This window comes from Dendropsophus ebraccatus, chromosome 13 (assembly GCF_027789765.1).
Source record: "Dendropsophus ebraccatus isolate aDenEbr1 chromosome 13, aDenEbr1.pat, whole genome shotgun sequence".
NCBI classification, from domain to species: domain Eukaryota; kingdom Metazoa; phylum Chordata; class Amphibia; order Anura; family Hylidae; genus Dendropsophus; species Dendropsophus ebraccatus.
In genome coordinates, this window is record NC_091466.1 from 41,477,947 (window position 1) to 41,493,701 (window position 15,755).

Sequence of the window (15,755 nt, forward strand, 5' to 3'; positions counted from 1 at the left end):
TGTCATTGCTAAGTAATGGGCTCATGTGGGTCTGTAGGTAAAAAAATGCAAGCGCTATGGACTTTTAAACAAAGTGAAAAAAGCAAAAGCGCAAAAATGAAAATTGGCCATGACCTTAAGGGGTTAATGACAAATAATAGCTGTTATTTTAAAACAACCGCCATTGTTTTAAAATAACGTCCGTTATTTGCTATTAAATAGCAGCCATCCACTCAGTTTCAACAGTGTGTTAACATAGCCTTTCTGTGTTTTCACTCCTGGTTTTGGTTGCAAAATACTGACCAAAATACTGTGTGTGAACATGGTCTAACGGAGTATTCCTATCAAAAATATCCATATCTACTTTTATTTGTGACCCTCACCTGACCGTAGAATGGGGTCATGTGATACAATTTGCCTAGCTTTACCTCCCCATTGACTTCTATGGGATTGCTGAACAGGGCGTAAAGGTCTCTCGTTCTCTAGGTTCTCGGAGCTTTGCTTCTCACCTGTCAAGAACTTATGAGAAGCCATAAAATGTCCATAAGTGCCATTAAAGTCTCATGAATGGGCTCCAAATCTGCAGCCTGTGCATATGTGTAGTGCAACTTTTAAATCAAATCACCCATACTTTTCTATTCTTGCTACTCTCATAGGAATGCATTGTCCATCATGTTACCGTGGCCCTGGTTGCTTCAATAAAGGCTAAAGGTTTGCAATGCGATTTCTTTTATAAAATCAGACTTATCAACAGTAAAAAGGAGACTTAACGATATTTCATAAAACATTACGCAGATGGAGGGAAAAATAGCATGCATACAACATGCGTGCACAACGGCAACCTGTGGCTCCCCAGATGTTGCAATACTACAAGTCCCAGCATGTTCTGTCAAACAGAGCCTGCACAACAGCTGGTAAGCCACAGGTTGTCTACCTCTGCTCTGTATTCATAAACCTGCTGCCAGCATCAGTTTCAAGGTATCAAATGAGCAGAGGAAAAAAAAAAGGGAGAAAATATTTACATACAAAAAGACGCCCGAGGGATAGAAGCGAAAGCCACGACGGCCCGCAGAGCCACTCTGTTCCTAGCAACATATCATAATCAGAGGTAATTTTTTTTTTTCTTCTGTTATTACTTTCAGGGAAAGCTTGACGGCAGCCAGTATGTCTGCAATTACAGCCAGCTTTCCTGGTGACCTGAAAATCAGCCTTGTTATGCAGCCATGCAACTAAGAAATTCTGGAGTTAGTAGTCTGGGTTATCTCCGAAAGTTGGGGTCGGGATGGTGAGCACACAAAGACTGTACTGCCTCCCTGTGCTATGTAAATGGTCTTTAAGGGGCTATACCTTCAAAGCCTATGTGGGTAAAATTTATCAATAGTCATCAATATGAAGTCAGTGGGGTGCAGCGGGGGTGGCGATCGAGCCGCTGCAGAGGGCTGCGGGCGGGCTGCGAGCGCGCAATCGCAAAACAATTTTTCCGTACAATATATTGTACTGTCTAAACGCTGATCGTTATGAAAAAAAACAAGAATTACTCCGACATCGTTAATCGTACGATCGGGCCAATTATCGTTTCGTGTAAATGCACCATAAGAACAGGTTGTCAATAAATTTTGCCAGGAAAACCCCTTTAACCCCTTAGCGACCCATGACGTACCTGGTATGTCATGGTGCCGCGGGGGGTGTTCAGAGCGGGATCCCGCCGCGACCCCGCTCTGGACGGCGCCGATCCCGGCTGCAATCTGCAGCCGGGCAGTGCCTCTATTAGCCGGCGGGGGTCCCGTTGCCGCGCTGGCTAATTAAGCACTTCAATGCAGCTGTCAAACCTGACAGCTGCATTGAAGTGCTTTGTATTGCACATCCCTGGTGTCTAGTGGCACGGATCTCCCGTGATCCCGAGATCCGTTTTTCTGGCCGGCCCGGGCCTCAGCGTCGGAATGACGCTGATCCCGGCTCGGCAGTAGATTGCTATGGCCTGCAGCAGGCCATAGTAATCTATCACCGATATGATGGATCATTGCTGTGTATATACACAGCATTGATCTATATGAGAGATCAGTGCTTTGTATATACAAGTCCCCCAGGGGGGCTTCTAGTTAATGTAAAAATAAAAGTAAAGTGTTTTTATTAATAAAAAATCCCCTCCCCTAATAAAAGTCCAAATCACCCCCCTTTTCCCATTTTATAAATTCTTAAATAAACAAATAAATAAACATTTAGTATCAGCGTGCACGTAATCGCCCGGACTATTAAATAATTACATTCCTGATCTCGCATGGTAAATGGCGTCAGCCCCCAAAAATTCCAAAGTGCAAAATTGCGCATTTTTGGTCGCATCAAATCCAGAAAAAATGTAATAAAAAGTGATCAAAAAGTCGCATATGCGCAATCAAGGAACCGATAGAAAGAACACATCATGGTGCAAAAAATGACACCTCACACAGCCCCATAGACCAAAGGATAAAAGCGCTATAAGCCTGGGAATGGAGCGATTTTAAGGAACATATATTTGTTAACAATGGTTTGAATTTTTTAAAAGCCATCAGATAATATAAAACTTATACATGTTACATATCATTGTAATCGTAACAACTTGAGGAACATATATAACAAGTCAGTTTTACTTCAGGGCAAATGGCGTAAATGCAAAACTCCCCGAAATCAAAACAAATTCTTTTTTTTTCAATTTGACAGCGCAAATGATTTTTTTCCGCTTTCGCAGCATATTTTCTGGAAAAATAATGCCCGTCATTGCAAAGTACAATTGGTTTCGCAAAAAATAAACGCTCAAATAAGTCTCTAGGTGAAAAAATGCAAGCGCTATGGACTTTTAAACATAAAATGGAAAAACCAAAAGCGCAAAAACGAAAATTGGCTTTGACCTAAAGGGGTTAAGCAATGCTACTAGTGAAAAATACCCCAGAGCATTCTGCAGCTGAAGATACATCGGCAAATTTTTTTTTTCCATATAAAAATCTGAGGTGTAAGCATAAGTATAGTAAAGACTAATGCACTACAATGTAATTATATATAGATAGATATATATATATATATATATATATATATAAAAAGAGAGAGAGAGAGAGAGAGAGAGAGAGAGAGAGAGAGAGAGAGAGAGAGAGAGAGAGAGAGAGAGAGAGAGAGAGAGAGAGAGAGAGAGAGAGAGAGAGAGAGAGAGAGAGAGAGAGAGAGAGAGAGAGAGAGAGAGAGAGAGAGAGAGAGAGAGAGAGAGAGAGAGAGAGAGAGAGACCCTGTTATGGAGAAAATCCCTTGTTCTGTAAGAGTGTAGTGTGCAAACAAGCTCTAGTGGTAATCCAATACTGATGGAAAGTACCTAGTAGTTAACGGCCTCCTCCAGAAATACAAAACTGTAATGCTATAAATGTGAATTAAAAAAAAAAATGCAACTGATATTAGAAGTAGAAAGTGTTTGTATGGGCGATGAGGGGAAATGGCAATTATAAAATTATAATAGAAAAGTATAGTATAGTCTATGAAAACAGAATACAACCAGGGAAACTCACAACTGTGGTAGAGATGGGTCAAACATTTTGATCAGTCTGGGTCTCAGTGTATAATGTGTGATTATTTTTTTTTTCTTTATATGTCAGTGCCCATTAAAGAACTGGATTTTTCTGCAGATGCATGCTGATTTTCATGCAGAAGCATGCTGCAGATTGTTGCAGATTCGATTTCTATATCAGCGTGCATTTTAGCTGTGTGAATATGCCCTAAGGTCATTCAGATATACTACTGTGGTCAGGGTTTTTCACCAAAATCAGGAGTGGAACAGACACAAGGGAAAACTATAATAGGAGATTTGTACTCATTTCTGTGGTTTGAACCCACTCTTTGCTTTAGATAAAAATATTGCATGTGCACCCCAGGCCCTAGGGGCAATGCACCTAGGATTTCACTGCATTGAATGCTTTAACCCCTGTCTGTGACAGGAACTGTCCTGAGCAGTAGCAAATCTCCAAAGAAAACTTTTCCTGCTGTGGACACTTCCCGTCATGGACAGAGGTGGCAGCAGAGAGCACTGTGTCAGACTGGAAAGAAAACACCACTTCCTGTAGGGCATACAGCAGCTGATAAATATTGGAAGACTTCATATTTTTTAAATAGAAGTAAATTACAAATCTTTATAGCTTTCAAACACCAGCTGATTTAAGGGGAAATTATTTTGACGGAGTACCGCTTTAAATTTGACATTCTATTCAGGGGTCATTTTGTTCACATAAAATACAAAACTCTACCAGCCAATTGTAGAACTTGCAATAGCATCCCAAATGGAGGGCTGACTTTTCCTTCCGACATCCCTGATCAGGCAGGGACAGGTCGTGTAAGGGCAAATACTACTGACAAGAGAAATAGTATCACCCAGTTTATTCATAAATTCTAGGAGGAACAACCGAAGGTCAGTACAATGCAGACTTCCACAAAGCATAATCCAGATCTGTTTTTTCATTAAGAAAACATTTTCTTAACTAGGCCTGGAAAGGTGACCCCCCCTCTTCTATAGCACCACTTTGAAGATTGCCGTAAAAGTACAATAGACTCCAATTTACGTCAATACACAATGACATGTGATAGAAGCGAATGCCAGAAGCAATGACTTTTCAGGCTGCGCCTCATTTTTGTCAATTTTGTTGTTAGTTATGACTAGGTACAGAAAAGTTTTGACAGAGATTAATGTCTATTAACCCCTTCTCTTACACTTCAATGAGATCTGTGACAGCACTGTCTGCTAAGGAACTATATAGGAGAAAGTGAAGTGTGCGCTGCCTTCAGGGCTGTTTGGGAGGATGCATGTTTATCCATGTTGTAGCTGGATATATACTTAGCAAATTCATCATCTAACATGCTTATTACCTACTTATTCTTTTTTTCACACTTGAGCTTGATGGAAAATATTTTTTTTAAAAAATAGGCTTTTGACAGATCTACTTTTTTAATTGATGGCCAATCCCCAGGACCAGGGAGGGTCCAACTCCCATCCCCACCACATAGCTGTTTGCCAGAGCCACAGCACCCACATACACAGAATAGAGCTCCCGCTCCGGCTCATAATGGGAGTCTATGGGAGGTGTGCGCTCCTGCTCTGTCCGCGCTGAAGAATGAACATGTTCATTCTTCAGCGCGGACAGAGCAGGAGCGCGCCTCCCATAGACTCCCATTATGAGCGGGAGGCTAACGGCATTCCGCTAGTTTTGCTCAGTGGGAACGGGGCCGAAGTGTAAAAAAATAAAAATAAAAATAAATGTTTTTTAGGAAAAGCCCCCTTTCCTAATAAAAGTTTGAATCACCCCCCCTTTTCCCATGTTATAAATAAAACGAAAAAAAAAAAAAACATTTTGGTATTGCCGTGTGCGTAATCGCCCGAACTATTAATTTATTTCATTCCTGATCTTGCACGGTAAATGGCATAAGCGCCCAAAAAATCCCAAAGTGCAAAATTGCGCATTTTTGGTCACATCAAATCCAGAAAAATTGTAATAAAAAGCGATCAAAAAGTCACATATGACATAGAGTTGTAATCCTAACGACTTGAACATATATAACAAGTCAGTTCTACTTCAGGGCAAATGGCGTAAAAGCAAATACCCCCCAAATAAAAGAAATGCGTTTGGTTTTTTTTTTCAATTTGACCACACATAAAAAAAATTTCGGGTTTTGCAGTGTACATTATGAAAAAATTCTGCCAGTCATTGCAAAGTACAATTAGTGGCGCAAAAAATAAGGGCTCATGTGGGTTTCTAGGTGAAAAAATGCAATTGCTATAGCCTTTTAAGCACAAGGAGGAAAAAACGAAAACAAAAAAATATTTAATTGGCCCGGTCCTCTAAGGGTCAAAGTACTGTATTGCCCCCCAAAAGTTAAAAAATCACCAATATATACTTATTACGGGAAATACACATAAAGTGCTTTTTTCCCTGCACTTACTACTGCATCAAGGCTTCACTTCCTGGATAACATAGTGATGTCACTTCCTGGATAAAATGGTGATGTCACGACCCGACTCCCAGAGCTGTGCGGGCTGTGGCTGCTGGAGAGGATGATGTCAGGGGGACACTGAGGGACACAGGGCACTGGAGGGACACTGAGCATCCCTCTGCCATCATCCTCTCCAGCAGCCACAGCCTGCACAGCTTTGGGAGTCGGGTCGTGACATCACCATGTTATCCAGGAAGTGACATCACCATGTTATCCAGGAAGTAAAGCCTTGATGCAGTAGAAAGTGCAGGGAAAAAAGCTCTTTATAAGCATTTCACGTAATAAGTGTATATTGGTCATTTGTATATCTTTTTTTTTTTGGGGGGGGGGGGGGGGATACAATACTTTAATAAAAGTTTTTGCCTTTAAGCCTTCAGCTATGCCATTAAATGTGACTGACTGCGTCTGACCACATGGACCCACACAGAATCCCAAAAACAGTTTTGCCCAGTGTGCGTAATGTGATAAATCCACATCGCACTAACTATTATGCGTTCAAAAATATCAAAGAAACACTGATAAAAAAAAACAACAAGTCCTTGATGGTTTCCAAGCACAGGTGTTAAAGAATTGGACAAACTGTATAATAATCATGGTGCTGTAGTTTTTGTTTACTGGCATACCTCCCAACCGTCCCGGATTCCGCGGGACAGTCCCGTTTTCGGGGTTCTGTCCCGCGGTCCCGGAACGGCACCCAGTGTCCCGCATTATATGTGGCCCCAGCGAAAAAAACAATAAACCAGTAACTCACCTGTCCTCCGGTCCCAGCAACTCCTCTCCCGGCAGAGCGCGCACTCCAGTCACCCTCCGGGGACAGACACTGACTGTGCCGGAAGTGACCTGCAGCCTCTATCATGAATCACTTCCGGTACAGTCAGTGTCTCTGTCCCCCGCTGCCCGCTCCGAAGGATGACGGGAGTGCGCGCTCTGCCGGAGAGGAGCTGCTGGGACCAGAGGACAGGTGAATTACTGGTTTATTGTTTTTTCCGCTGGGGCCACACTAATGGGGGGGATTGGCTACTCTGTGGGGCGCTATATGGAGGGATTGGCTACTCTGTGGGGCGCTATATGGGGGATTGGATAATATGTGGGGCACTATATGGGGCATTGGCTACTATGTGGGGCACTATATGGAGGGATTGGCTATTATGCGGGGCACTATATGGGGGATTGGCTACTATGTGGGGCACTATATGGGGGATTGGCTACTATGTGGGGCACTATATGGGGGATTGGCTACTATGGGGCATATTTGGGGGCATTGGCTTATATGTGGGGCATATATGGGGGGTTGGCTACTACGTGGGGCATATATGGGGGCATTGGCTACTATGTGGGGCATATTTGGGGGCATTGGCTACTATGTGGGGCATATATGGGGGCATTGGCTACTATGTGGGGCATATATGGGGGGTTGGCTACTACGTGGGGCATATATGGGGGCATTGGCTACTATGTGGGCACTCTATGGCGGTTTGGCTACTATGTGGGGCACTATATGGGGATTGGCTACTATGTGGGGCACTATATGAGGGGATTGGCTACTATGGGGGGGATTGGCTACTATGTGGGGCACTATATGGGGGGATTGGCTGCTATGTGGGGCACTATATGGGGGGATTGGCTACTATGTGGGGCACTATATGGGGATTGGCTACTATGTGGGGCACTATATGGGGATTGGCTACTATGTGGGGCAATATATGGGGGCATAGGCTACTATGTGGGGCACTATATGGGGGCATTGGCTACTATGTGGGGGATTGGATACTATGTTGGTCACTATATGGGGGCATTGGATACTATGTGGGGCACTATAATGGGGGATTGGATACTATATAGGGCATTTTTGGGGGGATTGGATACTGTATAGGGCACTATTCAGTCAGCAGCATGTGGTGACTGTAGGGGAGTGGCTATGGAGGGTTGCTATGGGGGCGTGGCTATGGAGGGTTGCTTTGGGGGCGTGGCTATGGAGGCTGCTATGGGGGCGTGGTTATGGAGGGCCGCTATGGGGGCGTGGTTATGGGGACCACGGCGCACATGTCCCTCTTTGCTCTTTGCAAAAGTTGGGAGGTATGTCACCGGTCCCATCTAACCTATATGGAGGGTATACAAACCCCCTACAAAATGGTAACAGCAGGGATTAGGCAGTGCGCACAGCTTTCATACCAGACATTATAAACCCGCACAAGACCTGTTAAGCAACACACACACAGGTTTTTTCTAGGAACATGACTCAGCTTCAAACTTAGGTTTTCATAAAAGTTATTAAGCAAATGTGACTTTCGCTTCTTCCCTGAGGGAGCACTGCAAATATTTCTAAAACAAAGGGGGGTCATACTAGTCGTGAGCCTCTACCCACTCAGTAAGTCCCACTTCAGTGACACGTAGGGGCCGAGCCGTGAGTCATCAATGTACTGAATGAGGCAGCTCAAACAAGAGAGCCGATGACTCAAGGGTGTATCATACCACGGGGGTATTACAGTACAATAAAAGACAAGAGGCCTTACATGCTGCGAAGAGAAAAGCAAGTCTGGTACAGAGGCTTCTGCTTATATGCAGAGAACGCTCCATGCTAAATATACTCTGCTGTATATCCCATAAAGTAAGCAGCATGTAGAGCGAACAGGACATCAAGGATATAATGATGCTGAATGCGAAGGGGCTTGAGGCCCATAAAAGTAAGAGACCTTCCAGATTCCTTTAGGTCATAGGGGGGAGAGTTATCAAACTGATGTAAAGAAGAATTGTCTCAGTTGTCCCTAGCAATTAATCAGATTCTACTTTTCATTCCTCATTCCTTCAGCCCTGTATCCTCCCTCAAAAAGGTATCCCATCTAAAGCCTGTTACACCCATCCGTGTGTGCCTCCATATTGCACATTGCAGGCCACCAACAGATGTGTGCACTGGCCCATAGACTATACTGGGTCTGGATTCTGTCCACAATTGCGGACAAAAAAACAAAACAAAAAATGCACGTGGTTAAGGGGCCCAAAAAGCATAATTTTGAGCAAACTTGTCAAGACTTTTGGGCAATGTCTGCCCAAACATCACCAAGTGGCAGGGATCGGCTGCTCCATGCACCAAATTTACTACAATAAAACTACTAGCAGGTGTAAATTGTACTTGACATCTACATCAGCTCCCAGCTGACATACATTTCTGAGGCTCCCACACAAGCACTGTCACATGTGCCTGAATTTATCAAGGTTGCATGTCCCTTAATAAACCCAGGGCACCAGTAAACTGATGGGTGTTAACTTAAAGAGATTGGCCACTTATAGTAAAATAGTTTTGTGTTCAGTATAAATAAGTGTATTTACATTACTGACAGCAGCTCCCTGTAAACCTTATAGAGCTAGAATCTGACTCCCCTCCCCCAGGCTGCCCTGCTCTGTGGGAAGTCTGTCCATAACACAGCTGACATGGAGGAGCATGTGACCATGCTCTGCCCCCAGTGTTCTCCATAGGCATATACAGGCTCAGTGGTGGACATTGGGGGCAGGGCATGGTTCTCAATGTCGGCCATTTTATGGACAGCCTCACCACACAGCAGGGCAGCCCAGTCTGGAGGAGGGGAGTCTGACTTTAGCTCTATAAGGTACACAGGGAGCTGCTGTCAGTAAGTGCAGTGAGTACAGTTACTAATACTGTACACTGAGCAATTTTACTATAAAGCGGCAAACCTCTTTAAAGGATTTTTCCATGCAAAATGGACTGATGAGTAAAGATGAGCAAATCTTAAACCCAAGCATAGGGCAATTGATTACCATTGGCCATAGTTGGATGCAGCCCTAGGCGCATAGGCTGTATCCATGTTTTCCAGGACTCCCATGGGCTGCATCCAACTTCTTCAGACACTGGTAGTAAAGTAGTTGTCCAGCAAAACTTTTTTTTCTTTCAAATCAACTGGTGTCAAAGTTACATAGATTTGTAATTTACTTCCATTTAAAAATCTCAAGTCCTACTATATATCCTGCCAGAAGGGTTTTTTTTTACATTCAGAAACAGTGCTCTCTGCTGCCACCTCTGTCCATGTGAGGAACTGTCCAGAGCAGCAGCAAATCCCCAGTTCCCCAGTTCCTGTCTCGGCCAGAGATGTCAGCAGAGAGCACTGTGTCTGAATGTAAATAAAACAACACTTCCTGCAGGACATACATTAGCTTATAAGTATGGGAAGACTTCAGATTTTTAAATAGAAGTACATTACAAATCTAAATATATTTCTGACACCAGTTAGCTTATCAATCTCTGATTATTACAGTCCTGGACTAGACAAAATAGTTTAAACTACTATCGTATCTGAGGGAGATCTGCAAAACTGCTCATCCTGAGCTACCAGATGCATGAAAACCCATAAATTCCAGTAAAATCTCTGCTCCCCCAGTACTTTATCACACATCTCTCCTGTTCAGAGATCCTACAGAATCACATACACATAAGTAAATGATATCAGCAGCTTGCCTTATAAGCGGCACTTTAGCAAAGCTCTAGCCTTTAGGTTTAGTGCTTCTTTAAGTTCCTAAAAATGCTTTTAATTAGTGGATTGGGTTGAGAGCCAGAAGCTTGCCCCGACTTAGGGACCAGCCTTGGAAGCGGAATAATTTCTCAGCCTTTGATGAGATCATAGCATTTCCCAGGAGTGTGAGCATGCTCCTACCTGTGTTTCAAACAATCTCAACACCTGTAATGAAAGGAAATATTTACATGTGCCGAGACGGTGCCAACGCACCAAACAGGAATACATAGACTGGATCATGGCAATATAGTACAAAATTGGCAAAAAAAAAAAAAATTACCTATCTATATCATACCAAAAAAAAAAAAAAAAAAAAAATCTAGGGGCCAGTAGTGGCTTCCTAATTTGAGAGTGTTATTCAGTTCTTTACAGCAGATTTGTTGCAAAAAATTTCTGAAACTGTCCTATTCATCCGAAATATCTCTCCAGATAAGGGGGTAAAAGGTGTTTGAGTTGCTGGATAACCCTTTCCGAAAAGAAGCAGCCCAGGGACCAGCAAGTAGTGCCAATTGCCCATAGCCCCTAGGGCAGCGATTCCCGACCCTTGGCTAGTCAGCTGATGCAAAACAACTCTCAGCATTTAGCTGTCAGGGCATGCTGGGAGTTATAGTGTTGCCCACAAGGGTCACATCTTATTGAGTGAGTCACCTTTTGATCTGGCTGAAAGGGGGGTCCTAGGCATGATGTCCTAATAAAGAGCTAGTAAGTGCATTTGTACCGCCCAAAGCATCCCCTAACAGATTGCATGTGACCCATTGCAACTTGGGAGATTAAAGGGCCTGTTCACGGATTCGTCACAGAGAATCCGCCGGGAACCTCCGTCAACAGACTCGAAACACTGAATCCCTCCTGCTATGTCTTTGAATGGGAGGGCTTGCGTGCCTCTGCCCCTTTCCGCTCAAAGAATTGACATGTCAATTCTTTAAGAGGAGGGGCGCGAGCCCTCTCATTCAAAGAAATAGCAGGAGGGATTTGGCTCAGAGTCTGGTGGAATCTCTGGACCGCATCCGTAGCGTGAATGGGCCGTAAGAAATCTCTAAGTCTGGTGGCCCATGCAGTCTTCATTACTAGGAAGGACATGTATGCATCAGACCTTACGACGTGGAAAGTAAATGGATTGCTGGCCGTGCATTTCTCTTTATTCCATTCACATGATTGGTGGGGGTCCCAGCAGTTGGATCCCAACTGATCAGCACAGTATTCCCTGTACTAGGGGATAACTTCTTCTGATGGGTATTTCCCCTTAAAGTAATACTGTAACTCCAGTTTTCCTGTGTGCTTTTATCATTGGTGGACAGTGTCACTAAGGTGGGCTTAGAATCTGTTAAACCAGAGAGAGGGCTCAGCGGACACCAAGCCCCTCCTTAGTGACACTGTCCACCGATGAACTAAAGTGATTTTAGAACATAAAGGAGACAAAGTTGTAGAGGGTGTGAGAAACACAAATAGAGTTGAGAGGAGGGGGTGACAGTATCCCTTTAATGTTCTTTATACATTTTAGGTAGCCGTCAACTGGATGAGCATTCAGCCGGCCGCCATGGGTCCCAATCTGCTCACACACGCACTCATAACTGAGCGTTCAAGTATTCTGAATAGGAAGTGGAGTACTTTCCAAAATTATCAGAATTAGCAAAATTTGCCAAACTTGCAGAATTTCAGTGACAATCCAATACTTTAAGATATTAACGCACACATGTTTCTATCATACAGTTGTAAATGAAAGCGGATACAAGAACATGTCCAGGGGCAGCTCATCACGGGAACTACTGCCCTCACATTACACCACTGCTGCTCACTGTTGGCTGTAGAACTTCCCACACAGAAGTCTCATGGCATCTCTTTTACAAAGTGAGAAAATTATCAAGATTTTGAGGTACATGTGAACACTATTGTTCGCACCCAGTCACAAACACTTCTCTCTTTATCAAAGGTTTTTACCACCTCCGGATGACTTTCAATAATTGCTCAAGTCATTCTGTGCAGTCGTGAACACTGCATAGAAGTTATGAGCACAAAAATAAAAATAAATGATCCCACAACCTGGATTAAGAGTAGTTAACTCAAAGTCACTAGTTAATATGGATTCACACTACATTTAGGCAGTATGTCTGCATTATGTCAGGATATTGCAAAAAGTTAGGCCAACGTATACGCAACATGACTACATTCGATCCATTTAACTCAATGGGCCACTGGAAATAACAGTAGCTATGGACATGCAATAGCTGTTGGCTGAACATTTGATCGGTTAACGGCTAGCTCTCCTGATCCCTCTATGGATGTACATGGATGTGGTCTGAATGGAGAGGGGCTGGGTAAGCTGTGGCCATACTCTCCTGACAGTGGCATATTCTTCCAAAAAAAAAAAAAAAGAAAAAAAAAAAAGACAGGGAAGTTGAAATCCAACATTGTTGAGCTTTCTCTCCCAAACCTCATCTATCAGGAGAAATGGAAGACCACCATACATCCTTTAATGGGACTTTACTGCTCCAGGACCTTTCTTTAAGTCAATGGCCGATCCTATCTCATGAAACCCAGACAAAACAGCTGGTGGTACTTATGACACACAACCAGTACTTGCTGTCCAGTGTCTGAGGGGAATGAATAGGTTTAGGTCTAGGTTGATGCAGAATATGGCAAAGATGTCAATTGCCCCATACTAGGAGCAAAGAAATGTTACCCAGCTCTAAGTCACTCAGAACAAACCCTTGAGTCAAGGTCATATCTGCAGAAATCTAATGGCCATAACTTGTATTATATTATATTATGAATGGAGGTCCATCCTAATCTGTAGATATATAAATCCTTTGTAACACAGCGTTTTTCAAGGCTATGGTGGAGAAGACCATCTACGTACAAGAGAAGAGAAGGACCCATCAGGCTTCTCATACACATGACCATTCTATGTTCGCTTTCATCTTATCCCATCAGAATAAAATGCTAAATCTGCATGATGACCACATTATTAGGTGAATGACTGGTGCTCTTTATTTCATGCAAACTTTTGACCATCATGGTTAATGACCAAATCTACAATGGATTAGGTTGTCCCTCCCTGCTGACGCTAGGTGCATCCCATGGTTATGGGTGGGTCATCTAGTACAGTGGTTTATCTGAAAGTTTCTCAGTACTTTTTGTCGCCCTTATTACACTAAAAACTGTCCGTACCCAAGAATCAGCTAGCCCCAAAAAAAAACAAACAAACAAAAAAAAAAAAAAACGGACGTTCTTACCTCGTTTGTGAAGCCAACCTTCTTTTACAATCGCTACTTCATTCATAATGACGGCAATGTAACTCAGTTGATAAGTCTCACCAAGATTTTGATTGAAAAGTATAGCAGCGCAGGTAAGTTATATCTGAAATGAAAAGAAAGAATTATGAGAAAAACACAATATAACAAAGAAAGAAAAAATGATGGTGTCATCGGAGCGACATATGGCCCCCATACAGAACAGCTTGCTCTTTTGGCACCACAGAAGTCACCCTTTATGTCACAACAGCTAACTTAAAGACTCCTTAGGCTAAAGTGACACCAAGGTATCTTTGCTTTTGACAAGCAGGCCTTGTGTTACTTTCTCCTTGAAAGCCATTTCTTAGACACATGTAAGTTGTTCACTGTATATAGCTGAAAGGTTTAGGCCATGTACACACGACATTCAACATAAACTTCAATATATGAACCTGAAAAGTTCCGAGGACATACTATAGGTAGAGATGAGCGGAACTCAAGCATGCTTGAGTCGAATTGTTTGGCATTTTATTACCAGTGGCTTAAGAAATTAGATTAAGCCCTGGGGGGTCTGGCAAAACAGAAATACAGCTTATGGCTGTACAATCGGTATGCTCGAGTCTACACATAATCACTGTGTTCTGTCCAATAAAAAATGGTTATGGGGTCCAACTTTCTAATATTCATCCATAAAAGATTCTAGCTTTGAACCCCACATAAGAATAATTTCGGTGAGAAAAAGGCAAAAGGGGTCCCGCCTCAGCCGCTGACACGTCACGATTGGGTCCCCACTTAGCCCAGAAAGCGGCCGGTGAATCGGAGGGGGCGATGGCGGAAACATAACCACTGGAGTAGGGGAGGCAGGTGCATGTAGTTATGTTCAGCCACCTCATCCCTGGCTCTCTTGAAAAAAAAAAAAATGGTGGGTGCCGGACTTCTCCTTTAAATGGAGCCAGTAGAAGCACTTGGCTAAGCACTTCTTTCACTTCCTGGCTCGATGCAGTAGGTTGTCTCCTGGCTTTTTCTAATGATTGGACTCTACCAAAACACCCAGACCTTGACTGATCAAAGCTTCTGACTAGTGTTAAGCAGACTCGCTGATTTTGGGCTTGGCAACGTTCTCCGAACCCCAACACTCTGCATTTGACTCCTGGCAAGTCCACTTAACACTAACTCTGACATGTAAAAGGATATTTTTAAAGTGACAGGGACACCGACAGGGACATGATTTGCAGATTCCGTACCAACACCCAACATGGAAAGTGACCCATACGAACTGGTTCTTAGGAGGAGTCCAATACACAAACTGTGAAAACTGCAGCAGTGAAAATCCAAGCAACAAATGGACAAAAATATAGCGCATCAGTTTCCCCAGTAAGGCCTGGCTGCAACTTCCTCTGCATTTTTCATCCACAACTTGATAGAAACTGAATTATATCCTAACTGCAATGGCTGCACACCTTTTCTATTGTCCTGCTTTTATCTGGTAAAGGTTTGTATGAATACTGAATAAATACCAAACTTGTGTACAGTAAATACACACTCTGACGTTTCCTTCAGATTAAACAAATCTCATTTAAATTATTTTCCCCTCATAAACATCATTATATTTTTACTGCTCACAGGAACACTCAAGAGCTTCCTCAGTCAATAGCAGCAAATCACACAGCCTTTGTCTGCCTCAATAGCTGGGTGTATGGGATGCGTTCATCTTGCAGCTGGTGATGGTCACTGAGCATCAGTGCTTAATCTGTTGTCCACAAGCTCCTGACCATATTAATTACATAAAATAATAAAAAGCATAAATTAAAAGGGAGGGGGGGGGGGGGTGCCTATAAACAGGTCTTAAAGGATGTCTATGGTCAAAAATAAGGTCTTCATCAATCTACTAGAAGAACATAAAATGCAGGCCAAAGAGGTTACAAATATCCAAGGTTCCTGCTTACTCCCACATGATGACTCCCACATGATGCCAAAGCTAAAGCTTTGGCGTCCAGGAATGATGGGAATAGAAGTTTTGCACCAG

General features: G+C 43.1%; 1 protein-coding gene across 3 annotated transcripts in view; it reads right to left on the bottom strand.

Annotated features, from left to right (window-relative positions):
- The window catches only part of AKT1 (AKT serine/threonine kinase 1), a 103,983-nt gene that overhangs the window by 75,727 nt on the left and 12,501 nt on the right, over window positions 1-15,755 (bottom strand). For all 3 annotated transcript variants that reach the window (XM_069950916.1, XM_069950917.1, XM_069950915.1), the window contains exon 2: window positions 13,733-13,856. In XM_069950916.1, coding sequence (XP_069807017.1) covers window positions 13,733-13,778 — 46 coding nt within the window. In that variant the 5' untranslated portion in view covers window positions 13,779-13,856. The remainder of the gene's footprint in view (window positions 1-13,732; window positions 13,857-15,755) is intronic.